This window comes from Phoenix dactylifera, chromosome 12 (assembly GCF_051530095.1).
Source record: "Phoenix dactylifera cultivar Ajwa chromosome 12, Ajwa_hap1_PhDact_Kaust_v1.1, whole genome shotgun sequence".
NCBI lineage: Eukaryota > Viridiplantae > Streptophyta > Magnoliopsida > Arecales > Arecaceae > Phoenix > Phoenix dactylifera.
In genome coordinates, this window is record NC_143201.1 from 17,327,233 (window position 1) to 17,352,169 (window position 24,937).

A 24,937-nucleotide genomic window follows, 5' to 3' on the forward strand; every position below is an offset into this window, starting at 1 on the left:
CTGAGAGAGCAGATTGCTCGGGGAAAACCTCCTGCCCCGTAAGTAGTATCCATCTCACCTCTTGTACCTGTGCCAAGAAGTATGGCTAGGCGGGCACTAGATGATGAGGGGATTTCTGTACAGGATTTTCTGAGGCTCAGAATCCCGGAGTTTAAGGGAGAAGAAGGTGAAGATCCTCAGAGATTCCTGGAGGAGACTGCCCTGTTCTGACGCAAGAGCTATAGAACTTGTAGGGCTTACAATGAAGGAAGATGCGTGGGACTGGTACCAGAGACAAGTGGAGGACAGATTGTACAGTAGGAATCCTCCAACCTGGGAAGAGTTCAGGCAAGCAGTGGTGGATGAGTTTTTGTCTCCGGCTGAGAGGCAGAATCGGGCTCTTCAGTTTGAGAGGCTGAAGCAGATGCCCGGAATGAGCGTATCTGAGTACGCTCGTGAGTTCACTAGATTGGGGAAGTATGCTCCTTATATCATCCCCACTGAAGCTGCCAGGATAGAAAGGTTCAGACGAGGTCTGATTTCCCCACTTTATAATGTGGTGTTGGCAGTAGAGGTCCCCACCTTGTCTAGGCTGATAGATAAAGCAAAACAGTGGGAGATTAGAAACAAAGAGGAAAGAGCTGAAAGAGAACAGAGAAAAATGAGTATGGGGAAAGGGCAAAGCAGCAGAGGTAGATCTGAGGGAGTAGATCTCTCGGAGGGCCCGACGGAGCAGTCTGTACGCTCAGCTCCACCTGCCCCACGTAAGAGAAAATGGAGGGAAAGAGGTCGATCACAAGATACTTTTCTACCATCAGTACCTCGTCCTCTAGTCACTATGGCCAGAACTGAATCCGGGTTCCAATCATGGCCAGTGTGTAATATATGTGGGAGACAGCACCCTGGCATATGCAGAATGGGCCAGAGAGTGTGCTACAGATGTGGACAACCGGGTCATTTTGCCAGAGAATGCCCGCAGGATGCCACCCAGCAGTTTGTGCCCTTGGCATCCTACCCTTCTGTGCAGATGGACAGGCCTAGTAGTAGGGGGCCTGTAGGCAGAGGTAGAGGTCAGACACCAGCATCACAGCAGAGTGCTGGACCATCTCAGCCATCAGCTCCAGTAGGCAGAGGGCAAGGAAGGGTGTTCACAGTAAATTCACAGGAGGCACAGGCATCGAATGCAGCTGTGATAGGTATGCTCCTCATTGATAAGATTAAAGCTAGAGTGTTGTTTGATTGTGGAGCTACCCATTTATTTGTGTCCCCTTATTTTGCTAAAAAGTTAGCTAAGGATAAGATATTAATACATATTCCCTTAGCTATTAGTACACCTGTAGGGGATAGTATAAAAGCGAAGTATGTGTATCCTACCTGTGTGGTAGAGATAGAAGGTAAAACACTCCCAATTTATTTGATTTCCAATACCACACCGAGCAGAATATGAAGAGCAGATAAACTCACCCCTTTGAGTAATCAGGTAATTTACTCTTTTAAATTCGAGGACGAATTTTATATAGGGGGGAGGATGTAATAACCCCAAAAAAAAATTTTGTATATAAAAAGGGATAGAATAGTCCTTTAAAATTGATATAAAGGGTAAAATTGGAAGGAATCAAAAGTTAATGGCATAACAGTAGATGCATTGAAGTGTTAGGGGCAAAATGGGAAAGAATCAAAAGTTAATGGCATAACAGTAGATATGTTGAAGTGTTAGGGGTAAAATAGAAATTTAATAATATTAAATAAAGGGTGAATAGTGCTTGATGTGACTTAATTGGAGGGTTTTGAGTTGTGGCTCAGACGTGAAATAGAGAAGGAAGGGGGGGAAATCTCAGGCGGTGGAAACACAGAGAGAGGGAAAAAGAGAGAAGAAGGATGAACGGATTCGAGGTGGAGGGGAGTCCCGGTTGCGCTGCCAGCTGAAGGAAAAAGTGTAGATCTCCTTCCCTCTACGCAAGAACCTCGATTTCCAAAAAGAAAAAGATAAATATCCATCCCTATCTAGTCTTTTGATGATATTAGGCTATACAAAAGGTGGATGTAGTCTAGAGGGATAAGATAAGGGTTGTAGAGGTGGTTAAAAGAGGAAGAATCGGATTTCAACAAATTTTTCCGGCATTACGAAAAAACTGTGTCGAAGTCCCAACTTCGGTGAATTATTTTGGGGATCAATCGGCCTCCGATGGTGATGCATGTTACCTTTTTGGAATCCCCTATAAGTGTAGAATATTAGGTAAAAATTTCATCAAATTTGGAGTCTGGAAAGTGGATCAAACCCGGGATGAAGTAATCGGCTGTCGGTCCGGGTTACCGTTCATCCGGGTGGAAAAATAGGGGATTTCATGCTATAATAGGGTATTAAGCCTAGATCAAGCTAAATGGGACCTTGTACTCATGCAAGGGAGTCCCTAATACACATAAATGGTAAGTTAATTAATTAAAAACAAAAAGAAGAAAGAAAAGAAAAGATTTAGAGAACGGAAGAGTTGAATCAATTAAAGTTTCCTATGTTATAATTGGCACGTAGATTATGGCTCTTGATACAAAACTAAATGTATTGTAAATGCATGTATCAGTTGGGCAAGAAGCTAGGAAACAAGAGGAAGAAGTTCTCCACTGTTAGCTGTAGATTTTTGGAGGCGTATCAGGGCTGTGCCAGATTGACAGGTGAGTGGGAGTCATGTACTTTGCACCATGAGCATCCTTAATTTATTTTCATGAATGTCGCCAAGTGTGAATTGATTCCACTTGAGCATATTGATTGATATTGTAGTAGATTCCTCTATAATCTTGATTCTCCATGCTTGATTATTTTGTACATGCATTTGAGGGAATATTGAGAGGAATTATAAGGGGTAGATGAGTAGTTAAATTGGTTCCAAATTGTGAAATGACTTCTTTTGTAAATTAATTTCATTTTCTCTATTTCAAAGACTTGTGAGTGGTAGCTTTGATTATACTCGTTTATGAGTAGTTAAATTGGTTCCGAGTTGTGAAATGACTTTTTTTGTAAATTAATTTCATTTCCTCCATTTCAAAGACTTGTAGAGCCCTTCTCATTGTATATTGAGTTGCATTGCACACCCTTGACCCCTCACTCCCAACCCTGATGTTAGTTTATGATTGGGTCGGAGTCGAGTGAGTGGTAGTCTTGATCATACTCCTTTTTAGTAGAGCATTGGGAGGGTGCATTATGGCATTTATGCATGGCTTGGCAGTATCTGCAGGACACCTATAGTCGATGGGGGTTGAACATCGGCCTGTGTGCACATAGTAATAGCCTTCTGGATGGGCGGAGCCTAGTCCCTTCCTAGGGGGGACACGGCCCTAGGCGTAGGATCGGCCGGTCCTACGACTTATATTCTGCTTGCCGCCGGGCATAGTAAGACCCCGCGAGGTGCAGTATGACTTTCCGCGAATGTAGAATTCCCGCGAGGTGCCGTTTAGTATATAGATGTGAGATGGATTTCTGTTCTAGATACTGGCCAGCATTTACATGATCAGTGTAGTGTCTTATCCTGCATATGCATGTGACAGTAGGGAGTTGTTGCTGGTTCGCCTGGGGCGTAAAACCCACCTCTCGATAGCTGTCTAGCATTTATATTATCAGTATGGTGTCTTATTCTGCATATGCATGCAGTGCCGGCCCGAGCCCTAGGCGATCGAGGCGGTCGCCTAGGGCCTCGGACCAAAGGAAGGCCTCCGGCGTCCGCGGCTCCACCTCTGGGAAAGCTCCTCCTCCAGCGACTAGCGGGCAATGACCAACGGGCAGGCGGCAGCGACCAACGGTCCGGCGACCGGCAACCGGCATCGGGCAATGGGGATAGGGCTTACGAGTTACGGCCTACCGCCCGAGGCCCGACAAGACATATTAGCCATCCCCCGTCCATAGCCCGTCTTCTCCAGCTGCCCAGGCCCCAGCCGCCCAGCGTAGCCCCACTAGCTCGTCTTCTCCATCCAACCATCCGTCCATCCGCCTGGCACCGCCGGTCCGCCACCGTCTTCTTCTTAAATCTTAGCCATAGCGGCGTAGCCCGTAGTCACCATCTCACCAACACCAGAATCCCAAATAACCAAAGAGGACGGCCGACATCGTCTTCTTCTTCGAATCTTCATCCTTGAGTTCGTGTTCTTCCTTCAGCAGCTCAGCTCTTCTTCGGTTCTTGACTCAAGAGTCAAGACTCGAGAGTTCTTCCTTCCCGGCTTCCTGAGTTCCTGTTCCCCGATAACTCGGTTCTTGACGGCGTCTCTTCTCCAGTTCTCCTTCTCGGCCCTCCGCCCTCTCGGCCTCTCCAGCCTCCAGGTGTCAGGGGACTCAGTCACTCGGACCACTCGGTGAGTTCTTTGTTCTCCAAGACTCCACTTCTCCTTCCCGGCTTCTCCAGTTCCACGGTTCCACCCTCTGCCGCTCTGGCTCTGTGCCTCCGCGGTCGGCGGTTCCGCCCCTGTTTCTCCAAACTGAAAGTTTAATGCCTTAATGGTATTTAGTTTTTTCGTTAAGTATTTGATTATGGGATGAAGAAATAACTAGTAGTTATAAAGGGTAGATAATGATTAATGAAGCATAATTCTGTTTGTGTTCTTTCCCTAGTCAGATTCTGTTGGGTTTTTATTGGATGTGGATATCTAGGTTAGCTAATTTCTAGCTAATTTCCCCCTTTTCAATTGGTGAAAAGTTTAGTACCCTGTTTTTAGTGTTACAATTAATGATGTAAAAACTACAATTAACATTCTTGAATTTAATATCATGATGTACTCTCTGTTAGTCTGTTACATAGCTTCATTTTGCACCCATTTCCACTTTACTATTTACATTTCAAATTTTCAATGCTATCAAAATTTTTATTGTCGGATTCTTGAAAATAAATTTTTATGTCTATTCTTAAAAATTGATAATAGCTTTTCATGTCTAGGGTCTCCATTAAAGTTGACATTAGCTTCGGCACCCCTTCTCGCCATTAAGTTCGGCACCGCTTGTCGGGACTTGAGTTCATCGTCGAGTCCGGCACTGTTTGTTGGGACTTGAGTTCGTCGTCGAATCCGACACCACTTCTATTGACATTTTGGGTTTTATCATTTTCAACTCTATTCCATTTTCATTTGTTTGTAGTAATGGTCTTAATTATTTTGTTTGATAATATTATTTTTAGATTCAAATGTCTAATAGAAAATTTGAATGTGGGTATGAAAAACTCAAAAAGAAAAGAAAAATCGAAAAACTCCTTCAATCTCAAAAAGGTGCTTTAGACAGATTTATTGTCACAAATAAACAAAACATTACATCAAGCTCAACTCAGAACGAAATAGAGTTGGAAGATGACATAAAAAGAATGAAACAAAATGAGATTGGCAACCAGATTTATAGTAGTATTCAAATATCTACTGAAACAATATCTAGTGAAGAACACAATAAGAAATTAGATGAAGATAGGATAAATAAGGATAGTGTAGAGTTTAATGAAACTAATTCTATTCCTATAAATATATATGATCCTGGTCGATGGAAAAATATTGATACAAAATTGAGAGATCTATTAGTGGAAAGAGGTCCAATTAGAGATTATGATCTTCATTTTCCTAGGGATGAAAATAATAGACACTTTTCTACTATATATTACATTCGTAAGTTACCTAATGGCGAAAAATATGATAGAAGATGGTTGGTGTATTCGAAGGATTTGGATAGGGTATATTGTTTTTGTTGTAAATTATTTGATTCAAAGTCTAGCACGAGTCAATTAGTCAATGAAGGAAGTAGGGATTGGAAAAATCTAGGTATCAAGCTTAAAAGTCATGAAACAACTAATGAATATATCATTAGTATGAATAGGTGGATTGATGTAGAAGTAAGATTGCTAAAAAATAAAACAATTGATAAAAGTCTCCAGGAACAAATAAACCAAGAGAAGGATCATTGGAAAAAAGTTCTATTGAGAATTATTGCTGTCGTAAAAATCTTGCAAAAAATAATTTAGCATTTCGAGGAAAGAATGAAAAGATCTATTAAAGCAATAACGGAAATTTTCTAAGTTTTATTGAAATGATTGCAGAATTTGATCCAGTAATGCAAGAACATGTTCGACGCATTCAACATGGTGAAATTAACAATCATTATTTAGGTCATAATATTCAAAATGAATTGATTCAAATATTAGCGTCTGAAATTAAAACTATAATAATTAAAAAGATTAAAGAAGCAAAATATTTTTCTGTAATACTTGATTGCACTCCTGATGCAAGCCATCAGGAACAAATGACCCTAGTTTTAAGATGTGTAGATAATTCAACAAGTCCAGTAAAAGTAGAAGAATATTTTTTAGAATTTTTAGAAGTAGATGATACCTCTGGAAAGGGCCTTTTTAATGAACTTATAAATATAATAGAAAAACATAAACTTGAGGTTAATGATATAAGAGGACAAGGGTATGACAATGAATCTAATATGAAAGGAAAACATCAAGGTGTACAAAGAAGATTATTAGATATAAATCCTAGAGCATTTTACACACCATGTGGATGTCATAATTTGAATTTAGTATTATGTGATACTGCTAACTCATGTCCTAAGGCTATATCCTTTTTTGGAGTGATACAACGAATTTATACCTTATTTTCTTCTTCTACAAAACGATGGAAAATTTTACAAGATAATGTATCTATATTAACTCTTAAACCTTTGTCACAGACACGTTGGGAAAGTCGTATTGAAAGTGTCAAAGCAATTAAACATCAAGCTCCTAAAATAAGAGATGCCTTAGTTCAATTAGCAGAGACTAGTGAAGATCCTAAAATAAAGAGTGAAGCCATATGCTTAGCTACATATGAGATTGAAAATTTTGAATTCTTATTAGGCATGAATATTTGGTACGATATATTGTTTGCTTTTAACTCAGTTAGTAAGATTTTACAATCTGAAGACATGCATATTGATGTTGCTATAGATCAATTAAAAGGTCTTCTTTCTTATTTAAAAAGTTATAGAGAAAATGGATTTATGAATGCTTTGAATTCATCTAAAGAAATTGCAAATGAAATGGAAATAGAACCTACATTTCGTGAAAAACGTGTGATCCGTAGAAAAAAACAATTTGATGAAAATATTGATGATGAGACACCAAGATCAGCTGAAGAATCTTTTAGAATTGATTACTTTTTATATATAGTAGATCAAGCTATTTCTTCAATTCAAAGTAGGTTTGAACAATTCACTATATATGAAGATATTTTTAGTTTTTTGTTTAATTTTAAAAAATTAAAATCTTTGAATGAAGAGAATTTGAAAATATGTTGTCTTAATCTTGAAAACTATTTAAAGCACGGTGAATATTCTGATATTGATGGTCTTGATCTGTTTTCAGAGTTAAACGTTTTAAAAGAAATTTTACAAATAGAAACTAGTACCCCTATTGATACTTTAAGTTTTATGAAAAAAACAGATTCTTTTCCAAATGCATGCATTGCTTACAGGATATTGTTAACAATACCTGTAACAGTTGCTTCTGCTGAAAGAAGTTTTTCAAAATTAAAGTTGATAAAATCTTATTTGCGGTCAACTATGTTACAAGAAAGATTAAATGGATTAGCTATATTATCGATTGAAAATAGTATTTTAATGAATCTTGAGTACAAAAGTTTGATTAGCAATTTTGCATCTCAAAAAGCTAGACGGATTATTTTTAAATAAATTTTTAAAGTATTTTGCACTTATTAAAATTTCTTATTATTATTATTATTATTATTTTAAAAAAAAAGGCCTCTCTTAGAAAGTTTGCCTTAGGCCTCCAATTGCATCGGGCCGCCCCTGTATGCATGTGATAGTGGGGAGTTGTTGCTGGTTCGCCTGGGGCGTAAAACCCATCTCCCGATAGCTGTCTAGTATTTATATTATCGGTATGGTGTCTTATCCTGCATATGCATGTAATAGTAGGACGTTGTTGCTGGTTCGTCCGGGGCGTAAAACCCACCTCCCGACAGCTGTTTAGCATTTACATTATCGATATGGTGTCTTATCCTGCATATGCATGTGACAGTAGGGAGTTATTGCTGGTTCGCCTGGGGCGTAAAATCCACCTCCCGATAGCTGTCTTGTTGATGATTCAGCCTATTGACACCTGATTTATATGATTCAGTACTATGACCTGTTGAGCATATTCATGTTATCATACATACTTATTTGATTATTCTATATATGCTCCAGATGAATTGATTGGGATTGTGATGATTTACTCCTTATTTCTTATGTTGAGTTATGTATATCCTGTTCTTGACAACTGCTCATATGCTCTTGAGATTTCACCTCGAGCCATGATTATATCTTGTCTCATGTGCATAGTACTCTCTACTCCACTCACTGAGTATTCATATACTCACTCTCCAGTTTGGTGTTTTTGATTGCAGGGCAGGTATTGTATAGAGAGGAGCAGGATTAGTGGTTGCCTCCTAGCTGTGCCGCTCCATAGTATAGTATAATATAGATAGAGATTTATACCTTTTGGTGTATTATAAACCTTCTATTGTATATAGTGCATAGTTACAGTCATAGATCCTGTTGTGGATATGGGTTTGACCATGGATGGATTGGGAAGCAGGTATATATATATGTGTGCAGACCAGTTGCGTGCCTGTGATAATGTATTGCTATATATTGTTCAGGTTTATTATGTGACAGATTATGTGATTGCTGCTCTGACAGGTAGTGTTGTTGTATGTATTGAGATAATCTTGACAGATCACTATAGGAAAAGTGATCGTTTTGTGCATATATCATGCCAAAATTTTCAAGATTTATTGATGATTGATAGGTAGTAGGGTTCTACGCGGTGGCTGGTGGCCTTATGCCTACCCGCACCCTAGGACCGTCGCAGCGGCCCGCGGGGAACGGGGCGGGGGTCGTGACAAGGATCGACCGAGTGTTTGCCACAACCTACTAGATCCAAAGATGCCCGAACTATTGGGTGAGCCACCTGCCCAGATAGCATCGGACCACTGTCCTATCCTGGTTAGTACCTCGACCTTTATCCCTTATCATAGTCCATTTCGATTTAAGAAGATCTGGCTCTCTTATCCTGGATCATGGGATGTTCTGTAGGAGGCATGGCAGATGTCAATGCAGGGAGATGCAATATACAGGATGATCCATAAACTGGAGATGACCAAATGCCAACTGCGCAGGTGGAATTAGGAAGAGGTGGGGCAAGGGTGGAGGAGGCAAAAGTCTCTAATCGTGGAAAGAATAGAGGGGGTCAGGCTGACTGAAGAAGAGCAGAGGAAGCGCAGGGCGCAGTTATCCATGCACCACTCGCTCCTTCGGCAGCAAGAGACCTTTGGAAATAGAAATCAAGAATATAGTAGATTATGGAGGAGGACCGGAATACCAAATTCTTTTACCAATCGACAATTATCCAAAGATAGTGGAACATAATTAGCAGCATCAGGGATAGTAGTAGGCAGATGATAGATGACTCTGACACCATTAGGAGGGCGTTGGAGTAGTTCTTCAAATCCAGGTGGATGGACCAGTCAAATAAAAGGAGGGCACCTAGCGAGCCTGCACCATTGATGAGAGTCTTAGAGGAGGAGAATATAATATTGATCAACCCGATATCAGCCATAAAAATCCAAGAGGCTCTCTGGTCTCTGGTCGAGGACAAAGCTCCGGGGCCGGATAGTTTTCCTCCAGTATTCTTCAGAAGGTACTGGCATATTATCAAGCAAGATGTGACTATGGTTATCTGGCAATTCTTTATCACTAGAAGTAGACCTTCACTCTGATTTCGAAGAGGCAAAATGTCATAGAGCCAAGCCACCACCAACCAATCAGCCTATGCACTACTCTCTATAAAGCCACTGCGAAGATCCTAGTGAAGAGGTAGAGGGGTATCTTGCCCAGGCTCATCAGTCTTGATCATGGGGCCTTTGTTGGTGGACACAACATCACCAACAATGTGCTATAGCCCATGAGTTCATGTTCGACCTCCAGAGAGCTTTGGGTCGAAGGAGTTTGATGAGTATCAAGCTTTACATGGAGAAAGTCTACGATAGAACGAGCTGGAGTTTTTTGACTCACTCCTTGGTGAGCTTCAGATTTCATCAGGTATGGATCAAATAGATTTTAGGGTTCATTCGGGCTTCTTCCTTTGTCATTCTAGTGAATGGCATGCCCACACAGTTTTTCGAGTTCTCCATCAGTTTGCGATAGGGCTGTCCTCTTTCACCCCTTATATTCATCATCTGTGCGGATGCACTGTCCAAATCGCTCCAATATGCTTTTGAGGTTGAGGCTATGGTGGCCTATAGGCCGATGGCAGATTCCATCCAGATCTCTTATTTGCTGTTTGCCAATGATTGCATGCTTCTGGCTCGAGCGACGAGATAATCAGCACAAGCAATTCAGAGGATTTTAGAGGAGTACTATAGAGCTTCCAGCAACTGGTGAATCTGACTAAGTCAGCTATTTGCTTCAACCCGAGGATCAAGCCACGATTGAAGATAACCATCATGGAGATTCTGGGAGTTGGTGAGTAGGGAGATACCATGAGAAATCTTGGGAAGTGCTCAACCATCGAGTAGAGCATCAGACATAGGCTGGAGGGGTGGTAGGCGAGCGCTCTATCTATAACAAACGAAATTAAGGACTCAATTGGCTCGTGAGAAAATGAGAGGAAAAGTAGGGTCAACGGAAAAATGGATAGACACCTCATATTTGATTGGAGTTTTTAAAGGAGAGAAATAGACAAATTGCTTTTTATATTTTATAAAAAAAAAATCATATGGGATATGAGAAAGTTTAATTTCCACTAGCTAAAAATTAGGATAATTTTTTTTTCAAAAATACCCTTAAATTTTTAGATAGAATGGGCTAAGGTTTTTTGCTTTATTAAAGGCATAACATATATTTTATACAACTTTTTCAAAAAAATAGATGCTCAACTAAACATAAGTCACTCTACAATGTGTCACTTTTTTATTGTCAACTAAATATGCAAAAATTACTTTTTCAGGTATCATATACCCATATACCCAAATATAAGCTTCCTAGAAAAAATATTCTACTCAAAATCCTTTCCACGAACCAAACGAGCCCTAAATGTAGAAGATCTTCATATAGGAGAATACTTATTTTTGAGTTGTAAGTTTATCACACATCTTTGGCTTAAGGTGACACCTTACACTTTGTAGACTCTTTGGTTTGTTTGGAGGCAACTAGTTCAAAGGAGGGTTCATCTTGCAATGCTCTTACCGATGATTTGGCATGAGCATAATCCGTGAATTTTCTCAAAAAATAGAGCCTAGTTTTGTAAATCCTTCAAAACAGCCTTTTTATTTGCTAGTTCACATACCTCAGCAGCTTTAAAGGTAAGAAAACAGACTTCCTACTTATTTGTCATGATGATAATATAGTGAAACGAACATAATAAGTTTGTATGCAGCCACAGTGGTTTCGGCCTGTAAGGGGCTGGGCCGTGGGTAATGTGTTTAGCTAGAATAGCGTCCCTCTTTCCTCCTAACCCCGTCTTCCCTATCTCCCTCTTTTCATCTCTTTATATCATTTCATTTACTGATAGAAATGATGACGAATCTTCCATGTTTTGGTCAAAGAAAATCATTTTATCTTTCTATATTTATAATATCTGTTACACCTATATCTTTTTAAAATTATTTATCCAAAACTATAAATAAAACCTCAAATCATGAACTTAACAATGGTATCATTATTGAATCATGAATCAATTTTCAGTGACAAAAATATTACCACCATGACCTCATGTGAGGGCTTTCCCTGTCAATCATGCTATTTCCTTCTCTTTTGATTTTAAAGCAGGAAATCTTTCATCTTTAAAGTAAACTCACGATTGTGATCCCATCATACAAAACTCTGATATCTACTGAACTTCAAAAAAAAAAAAAAAAAAAAAATCAAATTACACTGATAAAAAGGATAAGATCGAAACATCCATAAAGACACCATCGATCCACCAGGTTTTCATACTTAATCAAGCTCCTTCGTCCAATCGAAGGGCTCCCACTCCCGGGCAAAACTAGCAACTGCTTGCTTTTGCTTCTCCACTGGCTCATGCCTCCGGCGCCGGTGCATGTCCTCCTCAGGCAGACGAAGAAGCCCTCTGAGGACGTTTAGGCCAAATCCACCGCTAAAATTACTGTCATCATCGATCACATGAACAAATCCCCTGTCAAGGCCAAATTCCACGTGGAAATAGGCAAAGTTTTGGGGTATCACTTGCCGCAGATTCCCACTAGTTGGGATGAGCTTCTTCATTTCATGCTGGCCCCACTCATCCTCTGCTTCTTCGGTTGCCTGACAAGATATTCCAACTATTTAGATAATCCATACACATTCGACAAAGAATGAAGGATATTGGCATTTACTGACATCAGGAATATTCTAATAGCACTGTTTGAACGTTAAAACGCCTTCACATTTTCCTTAAAAAAGGGTAATCGGTCATGCTCATCCACCGTCAAAACACACTGTACCATACAGTAAAAATTATAATAACAATACGAGGAGTTTCAAAGAAATTTAGCAATGATAAGCTTCATCGTAACATAGGATATAATCGGTTAACTCCAAAATGACATGATTAATCATGAATAATGGTTTTGAAGCAGTCCATTAGGGATATCAGTGAACAATGGTAAATAACTTTCTGACGACATTAAATGAAGCAGGAGAATAAATGATATCAAAAGTCTGGTGATAATCGAAGTGATGGTCTGTTAAACTCGTACATAGAGGGGGAGCCTTGAAAGCATTTTAAAATTGAAGAACTAAAATATGATTAAATTAATCGAATGCAAACAAGAACATGAAAACATATGCAAGCATGAAAACATATCCTATGCCGATATTTGGCTTATACATGCGGCAGGTAACATTGGAATAAGACAAAATCAACATTAGAGTTACAGGCAGAAGATTAACACATAGATAAAATAATGCAAAATGAACAGTTTCTTTGCAGAAAGATATAAGAAAGTCCCGCACTAGCCTCAGAAACACCTAGCAATATCTTCTAACGCTGACAAAACTGCACTTCGAAGAATATAAGTTACTAACCTTTTTGAAATATAAAGGTGCTTGCTTTGCAACCTCATACGGGACAGGAATACACTCAATTAAGCAGTGCCTGCGTTGCTTTGCCAAGCCGATAACAGTTTCAAGAAACACCACATCCTTGTCCTGTCTAGCAAACATCTTTGAGAGGCACTTCTTGAAGTTCCGTAGCTCCTCCCACACATTCTTGTCAACAGTTCTGGTTGCAGCCTCATGCTGCATGGTGGAAAAAATGCATCGCATAAGATCAACATGCTTTAATGTAAAAGAAAAACAGCAGTCATCCCAACAAAGACAAGATTATCTTAGAAAATTATTTGTTAAAAAGATACTATAATCTTCCGAAAGTATGAGAAACACGATTGCATCTCAGGAAACAAAAATTTGACAAGATTAAAATGATGCTTCAGCAGAAGCATTTCCACAAAGTGTAAAGAAATGCATCTTAGGATTATGGAACTTACAGGACATAAAAACTAATGAATGCATAACATATTCCAAATAGGAAAACATCTGACCTGCATTGGCAAAATACAACAATGGCCTTGCACGACAGGTTGACACTGAGGTAGCATCAGGTATGTGAAATTTCCTATGGAGACAATGAGATGTTTTGGTCTTGAGGGGTTCTCAAAACAAAATTGACAACGCTCTTGTTGTGTCAAGAGTCGTGCTGAAATATTTCTTTTTTCTTCAGGCACTTTCTCCATTTTACGGTTTCGTTTTCTGCTGGGAGCATCATCAAAATCATATTCATCATCTACCCTTCCTGACAAGCTATATTTTCTGTTTTGCGTTATTTTCTTGGCAAGATGCAAATCAGCATCATCTTCCCTTCTCTTGCGTTCATTAGATATCTGCCTCCCGACAAACCTACAACCAAGGGAGTGTGAAAGATAAGGGAAACAGAAGATTCCATTCCAATGCGAACATACATGAATTATAGAAATAGAATATCATTCAGTAAAATTATGTCTAGGGCACTCATTCTCTTAAATCTTCTCAGATGCTGGAAACATGATGCAATTAAGAAATCTGACCATATCTCATAGGCAACCTTTGGCAGTTTTACCAAAATGAAAATGTGATTTACTTTTGGTGGTTCAAAATGCAATTCAAATAACTTCCTATTTTCTCACTTGACCAATGCTACTACAAGATGATAGACACACACATATAGTGGTAAAGAGGTATATAAACCTAAGAGATAAAGATGATATGGACTATTACTGAGAACTGAAATATGCTTGTGAGTAGTATTGCTACATTGAATGAGAAATGAATACATGGTAATGCGATGTATCTCCCTTTGAGAAGTAACACAAAGATAAAAACTTTGATAGGCCTGCAGCATACCTGCTTGTACATTGCTCAGTTTCCTGTTTAATTATTTTAGTGCCAGCATCAGGTCTCTTGGCCATGTCCTCCATCTCTTTCTGGAAAAGAAAAGAAATATATCTATCTGGTCAATTCCAAAAGTTCCCGTCATATAACTTCTCAAGAACTTGAACTAGCAAGACTGTGTATTTGCATGTGAGGAATGAGCATTCAATTAATATGAGATTTCCTTGCTTACAAAAGTAGAAATTCAATTTTGACTTTGCAAAACTGTATTCAACATCTTTTTATATAAACAAAAAGGCAAATTACTGCCTAACTAGTCTATGCATTTTTTTCAACACAAGTTTGATTCTTTACACCTTCATATCCATTCCTTGACATGAAAAAGATGCAACTTAGATTAGAACTCCACAGCGCAAGCCATTTCTACACAGATACAAAACAACTGGACCCTCTATTGGCATGAAAATGAATATATTCAAAAGCATTACTGCAACACTGCTCCCGTACTCCATGAAGGTGTTAACGTGAGCAAATTCATACAGCATTCTCTAGATTTTCCCTAATTGTTATGAAATATATAGAAAAGAAATTATAGGTAATGATAGTAAGACAAGTACTAATAGATCCAATGTCTCACCGAAAGTTTCTCAGCCTCTTCATGCTTCCCTTTCATTCGAAGCTGCAGCACTTTAGCTGCTAACTGATTTGCAGTCAATACCTGTTTACTGGCTGAAGACATTTCACTGGAGCTTTGTTCCTTCCAGTCCATTTCATTTGCCCTGCGATCATTTGCCTCCACATTTGCATGACAGTCATCAGAAACAGCTGCATCTTTTCTTTGAAGACAAACAATATTTTCCATAAAACTTCCATCATTAGAAAATTTATTTACTCCAGACATAGCTTCAGCAATAAGTGACTTATCCTCTGAAGACATATTCCGAACTCTGTTCCTTTTCCACGATAAAGAATCCTGTTTAGGTTTTCTCATTTCAGGATGCCGAGAAGACTTATCACGTAAATAATCTCGGTTGCCACTGGGTACCTCTTCATCACCTCCCTTCGTTCCACCTTTTGCAACAGCATCAGAACTTTCTGCTTGTCCCATCTTTCTTTCTTTTATAGCGCGTAGATGAGCATGTGTGGGGGCAGCCCTAGAAGCTGTCACAGATGCAGCCAACTGGTTCAAAGAGCCCCATCGTTCTTCAACAACCTGTACAAGGGAAACTGTGATCATTGGTCACAAAAGCTGGTGTTATATTTAACTGTATATATCAGAAGTTGGCATACATCATCAAGTTTTCGTCCTTCACGAGCTGCTTGCTCTTTTGCGCGCTTTAAGGCTTTCAGTCTCCAGCTAGCACCACCATCACCAACAACTGAAGGAAGAAGTTGGTTGCCAGCCTCAGAAATGGAAGCATCATCTGGGTAACCACTTCCATTATCTTTCAGATATGGATTCAATTCTTTTGGATTTGTTCTCTTGACCTGTTCATACCAAAAAAAGAGATTAACTCAAGGTTGCTTTCCATGTTTAGGTAGCAGAGACACAATAAATCAGTTATTGATATGTTCATTGCAGGCAAAAAAAATGCAAATGCTAGACAAGAATCAGCTGTTTCAAAACATCCACAATATTTCTCAAGTTATTAGCACAAAGTCCTAGAGCCTAGAGCCTAGAGCCTAGGGCCTAAGAGTTACACTCAATAGTTCTATATTAACTATACATCCATAATTAAATAACATATCAAGCTCAGGGTTTCAATACTAACAGTTTTGTTTTATGAATAGCAGTAACTTGTTTATACCTAGTTTAACATATATCATGTACATCATGTTATTTATTTTTTTTCTTAAGAATCATGATAATAGGCTAAGAGCAAATATGAATACAAAACAACAAGCCCAATAAGTTCAGGATTAGGCACAAATATCCTATCTTGCTATAGATTCTTATCAAAGTCCATGAGCACAGAAATTGGAAGCATCCTCCAATAACAACCATTACTTCCATAAACCAATAGAAATGCAGATAGGTGTTTTGAACATCTTCGTGAATGTAATTTTACTAAAGTTAATTGTTTCAACTACATTGGTGTGTTTCCAAATTCTCCCCTGCTAGCACACTATTGCGACATCTCACCCTCAAGGTATTTGGGAAGCAAAGAGAACAAACCTCACCAAAAGATGCCAAGACCATGTTTTAAAATTTTACTTAAACTCCAAACTCCTATTGAAATAAAACATAGTTTGATGAAATTAACCGACATAATTTGTAGTAATTCAATTACTGATAATTTAGAGAGACTAATCATAGAATATTAATATGGTTTTAACTAAATATGTGTTCCAAAATATAGGTTTCTCAAAAATGTTTTGACATATCAATTTTAAAAAAACTGCATGCCTCATTAATTAAGATGCTTATGTTGAAAGAATGAATTATGAGTTCTACTCCCCACTTGTAAAAATTTGCCAAACTAAAGATATTAATTTATGATTGGTTCAGGTCAGGTCTGGGTCAATTATGGTTGTGCTGGGTCAATCTGGGTTTATTCTGTACCTCTAAAGTGGTTGGCCTGAAGCAGTTTAGAGCGTTTTGGGCTTCTGTTCTTGTGTTGACAGGTGTCTTGAGCAATTGTTTCGAAATAAACCATTTCTTCTAAGGTGTTGACAGCTGCCTAGACAGCTGTTACGGGCTTAATATAAGCCCAATTCTCTCTATGTCAGAGAGAGATTAGAGCCAAAAAAAATCAGAGGAAAATCTCTGCAGAAATTTCAGCAAGCTGTCCCACTTTCTTATGTCCTTTCTGCCTTATTCTCCTACTCCATGCTCTTACTTACAGATATCTAAAGGGATATGCTACCGAAATTTTGTCCAAATTTAATGGATTAAAAGCCATTTTAGATTGGACATGAATGTAAGGAAAGACTGGTTAGTATGCCGTCCTAATGTCCATAGCAGCCAAATAGTATATTTATTGACTATAATCCTCTTTGCGTTAACTAAGTTTAATACTTAAATGGTTAATAAATCCTAGAACCATATGCTTAAATGGAATAAAATTAAAGTTTTGCTAATGCGCCACAATATTAGGAATGGGTTCCATGTAATGATGAACTTAACATGAGCATATCTTGAATTAAACTCTTTTAACTATTATTGGACCAATTAGACTTATCCTTCCAACCATTTAGTTGGACTTTGAGGTCATCTAAGTTGATCCTATTTGACTTGAGACCTGAATACACACCTTGGAATGGGTGACTATGCTCTCCACCTGGGTTAGGTGAGTATAACCCCTTGTATGAATCTTGGGGCAATACCTTTTAGTGGGCACTTTTAATTTAATTTGCCCTACTTCCTATAGGTTCAACCCACTTCCATTAAGAGTATTTTAAAATTTTTTGGGGCCATAGAGGACTGCAGACCTTGTGTGGTCCTTGAAGGGTTCCTTGGTGTTTGCTCTTAGGGTGTCCTATGCGCATGCATGCTTGTGGACTGGGGTAGCAGTACTCTGGAGATGATCTGACCTGGAACCTAATGCATGGTGGAGGTGGATTACTGTCTTGACGAATGTGTGGTTACCTATACACTGCCAAGCAAATCTGCAGATCATTTTGGACAAACAACCTATTTTGCAGGTGACAGGTCAGATCTTAACTTGACAATTTCCAGCACTCATCTCAGCCAACATAGAATGGCTAAACAATATAAATATCAACGAAAATGGACCTACTAACCTCTCAGAATATAACAATCACATGTCAACCTGTAGACATGGTTTAATCAATGATGATTACAAAGGCATATATTGCCACCTTTAGTGGTGATCATCTCCTATCTGCATAAGTGCCACTTGCCACGGAAGAGGCAACAGGAAAGTGTGGTCAATGGAAAAATGAAAAAATGCCTCAAATGGTTAGAATTTTCAAAGAAGAGAGATGAGAAAGTAAATTTTTCATAGGAATAACTTTCCCACATTTCATGAAAAAGAAAAACCTATGTGACACATGGAAAAGCCATTTTCCCACTAGCTGGAAACTGTGGTATTTTTTCCCAAAAATGCCCTCAAGCCATCATGATCTTCTTAATAGCCATTTTTAATAGTTAATCTTAAACTATTAAAAATTACCACAATATAAAGAAGTCGTGGTAATTTTAATATAAATATATATATTAATAACTATTAAAATTTACCATAAAATAAAGAAGTTGTCTGACTTTTAACTAAAAACTCAACCCAATCAATATTTTAATAGCTATTTTTAAATATTTTACATATTTTTAGATTAAAAAAATTTAAAATAGATATTAAAGATATATTATGAATTGTCGTAATTTTAATAGTTAAAAATATTTTAAAATAGCTATTAAAAGTATATTCTCGTCATTTTGGTATTGAAACTTCAAAACCTCCAGACCTTAGTGTTCCAAATATTTGATTCTAAAAATTATACGTGTGATGTTTTTTCCTTAGCCCCTTTATTAAGTACATAACAGGTATTTTACCCAACTTTTTCAGAAAAAATAGATGCTCAACCAAACATAAGTCACTCTAGAAAGTATGTTTCTTATACCACTTTTCGATGGTCAACCAAACATACAAAAACTACTTTCTCAGGTATCATATACCTAGGCATCAGCTTCCTAGAAAAAATATTCTAATTCTTCCGACAAATCAAACGAGTCCTAAGAGAAAAGGTATAGTTGTTGCAAGTAAATTCAGCTCTATTGCCCCATTGGTGCATTACTATATTGATGAGTGCACAAGAAGTCTACATGTTGCAAGCACTTGCTCCTCAAAGCTCACTATAGCACCCCATGCACCCCCCCCAACAAAAGGAAACACAGAATATAGAAAGTAGTAAATTATAAGTGCACGAAAGAGTTCAATTGATGCATTAACATACGGATCAGCAATTTTAAAAGAAGAGGAACCAAGGCATCAAAACATAAGCATAGACCACATAATGAGCATTTTTTTCCCTAAAAAAAAAAAGCTAATTAAGCTTCCTCACTATGGTTGCATAATTCTTTTCAATAGTGTTAATAAAGTAGATCAGTTCGGGACTATTACAATTTAATGGACATCAGAATAACTGTGACAACACTTTTTCAGTCTCAAGCTAAAATTGATTTGATTTATTTTCTATTTTGGAGCATTTTGACCTGCATCTCAAACATCAGTAATGATTGACTTGTTATCTTAAACATGAACTATAGTATTTAAGCTTCCAAGTGTTGATTAAATCTCTGCTATATCTCATTTTGGCTTGCATGTTTTCCTTACCCTGTCATGTATATTAAAGATTTTGCTAATTCTAGCTTAACCTTACATTCTTCATAAAATGCTTCGATGTACTTTCAGAGAATTTAGTCATCCCCTACCATTAACATCTTCTGCCTATCAGTCATTCTGCACTTGGTTGATACATCTCTTCTTGTCATGCACCTTACTCTTTCTCTCCTCGGCTAGCATGGAAATTGCAGAGCATGCAGCATATGATTTCACTTAGTGAAGTTTTAATTTATTATTTCCTTCATATATAGAATAAAAATGCAGCATGGGCATTTCATTCTTCATTAATGTATCACTGATGGTTGAAATAGATCACTTCCCTACCATATTTATAAGCTTTTTTAGATCAAAATGCTTTCAGGCTTGCTAAAAAGGAAGAGGAACAAGAAGGAAAGAGAATGAGGAATAACAAGTGTTAAAAGGAACACATGCAAGCATGCAGATATAAATGAAGTCATTATGGCTTAGTGTACTAAGCTTCTTCCAAAACTGTCCTTCCTACTGAATTTGTTCAATAACCATAATCATAAAACCATGTCCCAATTATTTGGTGTCAGCTTTTTGAGTCCTCATTCACCAAGCTATGAACGGTAGTTGGATCCATTTCATAGTTGGATATGCTTTCACTGCTGGCGGTCAACCTAATTCTAACCCTCCCCCCTGTTCCATCCCACTGCATTCAATCAAGGGATTTATAGTTCTTTTACATGCTTTAACGACACAGTCCATAATAAATGATTAACCAATCAATTATTCGTGATAAGGCCATCTCTACATACCATCTCTCTCTCTCTCTCTCTCTCTCTCTCTATGAGTGTGAGTGTGTGTATGTACACATACATATGTGTGTGTATCTACATATATATGTATTCATGTACATAATCAGGTGCAGTGCACGTGTTTTTTTTTTTTTTCTAGATTGTAGTTGAGGAACTCATAGGTCAAGTGAGTGGTCTTTTAAATCCTTTTAGATAATGAGTGGGAAGGGGATCTAATAATTAAGACCAGCAAATATATAAAGCTCACCTATTTATGTGTCAATTTTCATGCATAAATTAAAAAAAATCATGAGAACTTTTTTCTCTTTCTCCCACATTGTTGATATCATGCTTAGGAAGGAGGGGTCTCACAAACCTTGGACATTGTAGCATTGACACCTTAGTTTGTTGGTGTTGAAAACTTGACTGAGCTAGTTGATGTTACTTTAATGAACCCTAGATACTTTACATGTTTAATTCTATAACAAAACCAGGCTGGCTTGAATAAAGGAGTAGAATGGCCTTTGCATTTCTTCTAATTTAGTCATCAATTTTGAGAAAAGAGAGAATGCAAGAAAGAAGAAAAGACATGGAGAAAGTACCTTAGAAAGTATCATGTGGCACAAAAGAGTTCAAATATGTTTCCAATGAATTTGGAGGACTCAGGTTAGTGTAATGTATCGAGGACAGTTTTTTTCATATTGATGTGGATCTGAAACTCCATTTAGTCAAACCCTTCATAATATTTGGGGCATTGTTAATGCACTGGATATCTATCACTTGACATCTTAATAAATTCTTCATTACCAAAGAAATTAGTGGAAGTAACACCAGCAAATGTTGTAATGCAAAATCGAGACTAAGTTTCTAGACAAATTTGCAGTGAATATGGTACAACACAGAACCACCCAATATGCTTCGAAAGAGAATTAGTTTTACCTCTTCAACAATAGGCCTTTCTGGCTCATTGTCCACTTGTATCTGATTGTTGTCCATCTTGCTTCCAGACCTCAACATCCACTCAAGCCCCAACTCCTTCCTTGCAAGCTCTGTATCATTCTGGGCAGTGAAGTCTCTTTCATCATCTTCATCACCTATAACAAAAAAAAAAAAACCGAAGTATAGTAATTTCAAGCCCCACAACTTCCATAGTTTGAGCAACACAAATCAAAATACAATCAAAAAGGAATTTTTACCTAAGAACTCATCCTTCCCCCCATCCCTTTTCCCTCTGCTCTCCTTCCCAGGCTTCCTCCTCCCTTCCTTCTTTCTCTTCTTCTTCTTCTTCTCATACTCCTCAGATGAATAAGAATCCTCTGACCAGCTCTCCCTTCTCCCCCTCCTCCTTATAGATCTTCTCTCCTCATTCCTATCCAAAGAGCTGCTGTTGTCGCTCTTCGTCCTACCCTTCTCTCTCTCTGAGCCTTCTTCATCCTCATCAGAGCCATCATATCGTGAACTCCTCCTCCTCCTCCTAGACCTTCTCTCCTCATCCCTATCCAAAGAGGAGTCGCTCTCGCTCTCCGACCTTCCCATCTCTCTCCCTAAGGGTTCATCATCCTCATCAAAGCTATCATATCGTGAACTCTTCCTCTTCTTTTGGTTCCTTTTCAATCTCTTGTGCTTCCCCTTCCTGCTGCTTGAATCCTTCCTCTCCTCATCAGAACCATCAAAGTCTGAATTTGACTTCTTCACCTATCAAAATTAAAATTTTGCAAAAAGGACAAATTCAAAGGAATGAAAAAAGAAAAGGAATAAAAAAATGATGCTTACCTGGCAGAGCTGATCTTTGGGTATAAACTTGATTCCAGAGAGCATTTTCTTTTCTCTCTTTGGTATATTTGACCAGCACTAGAGTAACACGGCCTAATGTGTTCCTAATCCTACTGCCAATCAATCTGCAAAGTGAGATAAAGCAGGCATGAAGCTTGGATAATTAAATTTAGTAGTTAAAAAATATCTTTAAAACATTTTATGAAATCTTTTAATAAAAATTTTAATTTATATAATTTTTAATTTTATCAAGAAAAACATCCTAAAGCTAGAGTTATGTCAGAATGATAGAATCTATAGCCAGTAATAAAATTCATATATGAAATAACAATTTCAAAAAAAAAAATTCATATTTTACTTTTCCTTGTCCCTAAACACAGATATCATAATATAATAATAATTACTATGCACACAACCCCCCCTTCCCACAAAAAAAATCCCCATCTTTTTCTTTTTTAGATCCAAGACTTCTTTGTTTCCATCGTATTTGATTGCTGAAAGTTGCCCACCAAGCTATCACCAAGCAGGGGAAAATATTATCTACTTCTTAAAATACCTAATCAATCTTCTGAAATGAACTTGAAAAAATGAGTTGCTAAAAGGTGCTTAGCAAGAATAATTGGAATAACCATTTCAAAGGCAGTATTCACATTAAGCCTGAATAAAATATGAGTATAACTTACACTATAAAACTTATTTGTTACTAGATTTTTATGTTTTTATTTTGAACAAGAAAGGATGAAATTTGAGTTTCTTTTGAAAATGATGATATTTTATACTGAGAAGCAGCCCTTCTTAGAATAATCCTCTCCTATATTAGATGTAAGGAAGTGTAAAGTAATACGATGGCCCACACCTTTCCAATTATTGATAGAAGACAATGGAGATCTACCAAAAAAATAATGGAACATTTGTACGCATTTCGGAGGTATTATTTTGCTTGAATTCTATTTTTTTCTTTTAACTCTGTTGGTAAAGAAAATTAGATGAATAGGCAATTCACAGCGATGAAGTCGCAATTTTTGATTTGCAAGGTTGAGCTCATGTAGACAAATCATGCAATAGAAATACTCAAAAAACTATAAATATTATAGGTTTTCTCCTTTCTTCTCCTCTCTCCTTCACCCGTGACCCAAGGGAGGGGCGACCCCTCGTCAGAGTGCCCGGAAGGGGGCCGGCCCGAGGCCGGCATCCGGCCGGCGGCAGCCGCGTCCCGGCCTCCCTTCTTCTTCTTCTTCTTCTCCTCTTCTTCTTCTCCTTTTTCTTCTGTTCTTCTTCTTCTTCCTCTTCTTCTTCCTCTTTCTTCCTCTTCTTTCCTCTTCTTTCCTCTTCTTCCTCTTATTTCCTCTTCTTCCCTCTTCTTTCCTCTTTTTTTTTTCTTAATTGATTTATCCTCCCAAGTGGATCGAGAGGAGGGAAGGCAGTAAAGAAGGGGAATGGACGGATCTTACCTCGCTATTGAGAACAGGGGGCGCGGGTGGTGAAGTCCGGCGAGAAGAGGCGCCGGCGGAGGATACCGGAGGTACAACCTGGCATGAGCAAGGTCGGCGGCGAACATCAGGCCGCCGGAGTGCCCAGATCTGGCAACATCCCGGTCCGAGGGCAAGGAGAGAACAGGGAGGAGGGGGTTCGCGGAACGGGTGAGCTATCGGGGGCTTTATAGCACCTGGAGAGGGAGAGGCCGCAACGGCCAATGGGCCTGGCCCAACTGTGTGCGGGCCCTCACAAAATATATTTATACAATTTCGCTCCAAAGTTGGGATAGTCAAAAAAAAACAGCACAACTGGTTGAACGTCATATTAGACATTTTGCTTGGTAATGTATAAAAATTTCTTCTTTTTATTAAGTCAAGTTTATTACTATTGCTTTCTGGAAATTCACAAATTTCAATTCATGATATTGCCATGATGTGTTCTTCGTTCATCAGCTTCTAAAATTTCTTAAAGACCAGTGCGCTAAGTGGATAAGAAGACTAATGAGCTCCTATATTAATTTTGGTTTTTATGTATGTTTTGTTCATTGCACCAATATAAAGTTACATTGGTTTTGCATTTTGTTTTAGGGAAAAGTAATAGAAACAAAATTGGTATGGCGAATAAGAAATGGAACTTTTGGACAGAAAAAAACACATTCATATTTTAGTAAAACAAGACGTGGATTTTATGTACTTTTAATCAAAAAAAATCAAAAATTGCTAACATGACTTCTAAGAATTTAATAATTTTTTATATATTTTTATTTATTGATTTCTAGATAAGAGAAACGATTTCCACTTCTCACTCACTCTTTCCGAGGGAAAAAAATCGAATTCACTTTTGAAAGATGATAGAAGAAAAATACTCGTTGATGTAGGAAACAATACTTCGAAGATAGTGTGCCATGCTAATCCTGGTTAGATCGAAGACGTCTTTTGGTAGGAGATTTCATTTCCAATCTCAAGTTATTGCAGAATTATCCATCGACAGACATTAGTCATCTCCTTTATATGGCTAACAAGTTGCATGGGCCACTGATTTTTTGGATTCCATTTTTCTGTGTCCTTTTAGCGTCATGCGATTGTAAATGTGCCGAATAATGTAAATGCCTATTCAAGTTTGAAGTAGCCGCAGTGTTACTTTTGTGTGCATTGCTATGGCTGGTAAAGTCTCTAGTGGTTGTACTTGGAGACCTGGGTTGAAATCTCCCGTTCCCCATGATTTTG

The 24,937-nt window shown here is 38.1% G+C and overlaps 1 protein-coding gene across 1 annotated transcript; it reads right to left on the bottom strand.

The window, feature by feature from the left end:
* Positions 1-11,786: 11,786 nt before the first annotated feature.
* On the bottom strand, positions 11,787-23,866 carry LOC103716134 (CwfJ-like family protein). Its single transcript, XM_008804012.6, has 10 exons — positions 23,687-23,866; positions 22,236-22,360; positions 21,659-22,157; positions 21,402-21,556; positions 15,692-15,889; positions 15,039-15,614; positions 14,414-14,493; positions 13,576-13,930; positions 13,061-13,273; positions 11,787-12,298 (listed from the first exon to the last, which is right to left on the bottom strand). The coding sequence occupies exons 2-10, from the start codon at positions 22,278-22,280 to the stop codon at positions 11,972-11,974; spliced, it is 2,448 nt and encodes an 815-aa protein (XP_008802234.4). The 5' UTR covers positions 22,281-22,360; positions 23,687-23,866; the 3' UTR covers positions 11,787-11,971.
* Between the last annotated feature and the right edge of the window lie 1,071 nt (positions 23,867-24,937).

Coding starts and splice junctions, on each gene's coding strand:
- LOC103716134 (XM_008804012.6), bottom strand. CDS start 22,280: ATGCTCTCTGGAATCAAGTTTATACCCAAAGATCAGCTCTGCCAG. Junction 22,158..22,235: donor CCAAAGATCAGCTCTGCCAG/GTAAGCATCATT, acceptor TAATTTTGATAG/GTGAAGAAGTCAAATTCAGA. Junction 13,274..13,575: donor GTTGTATTTTGCCAATGCAG/GTCAGATGTTTT, acceptor TCCACCATGCAG/CATGAGGCTGCAACCAGAAC.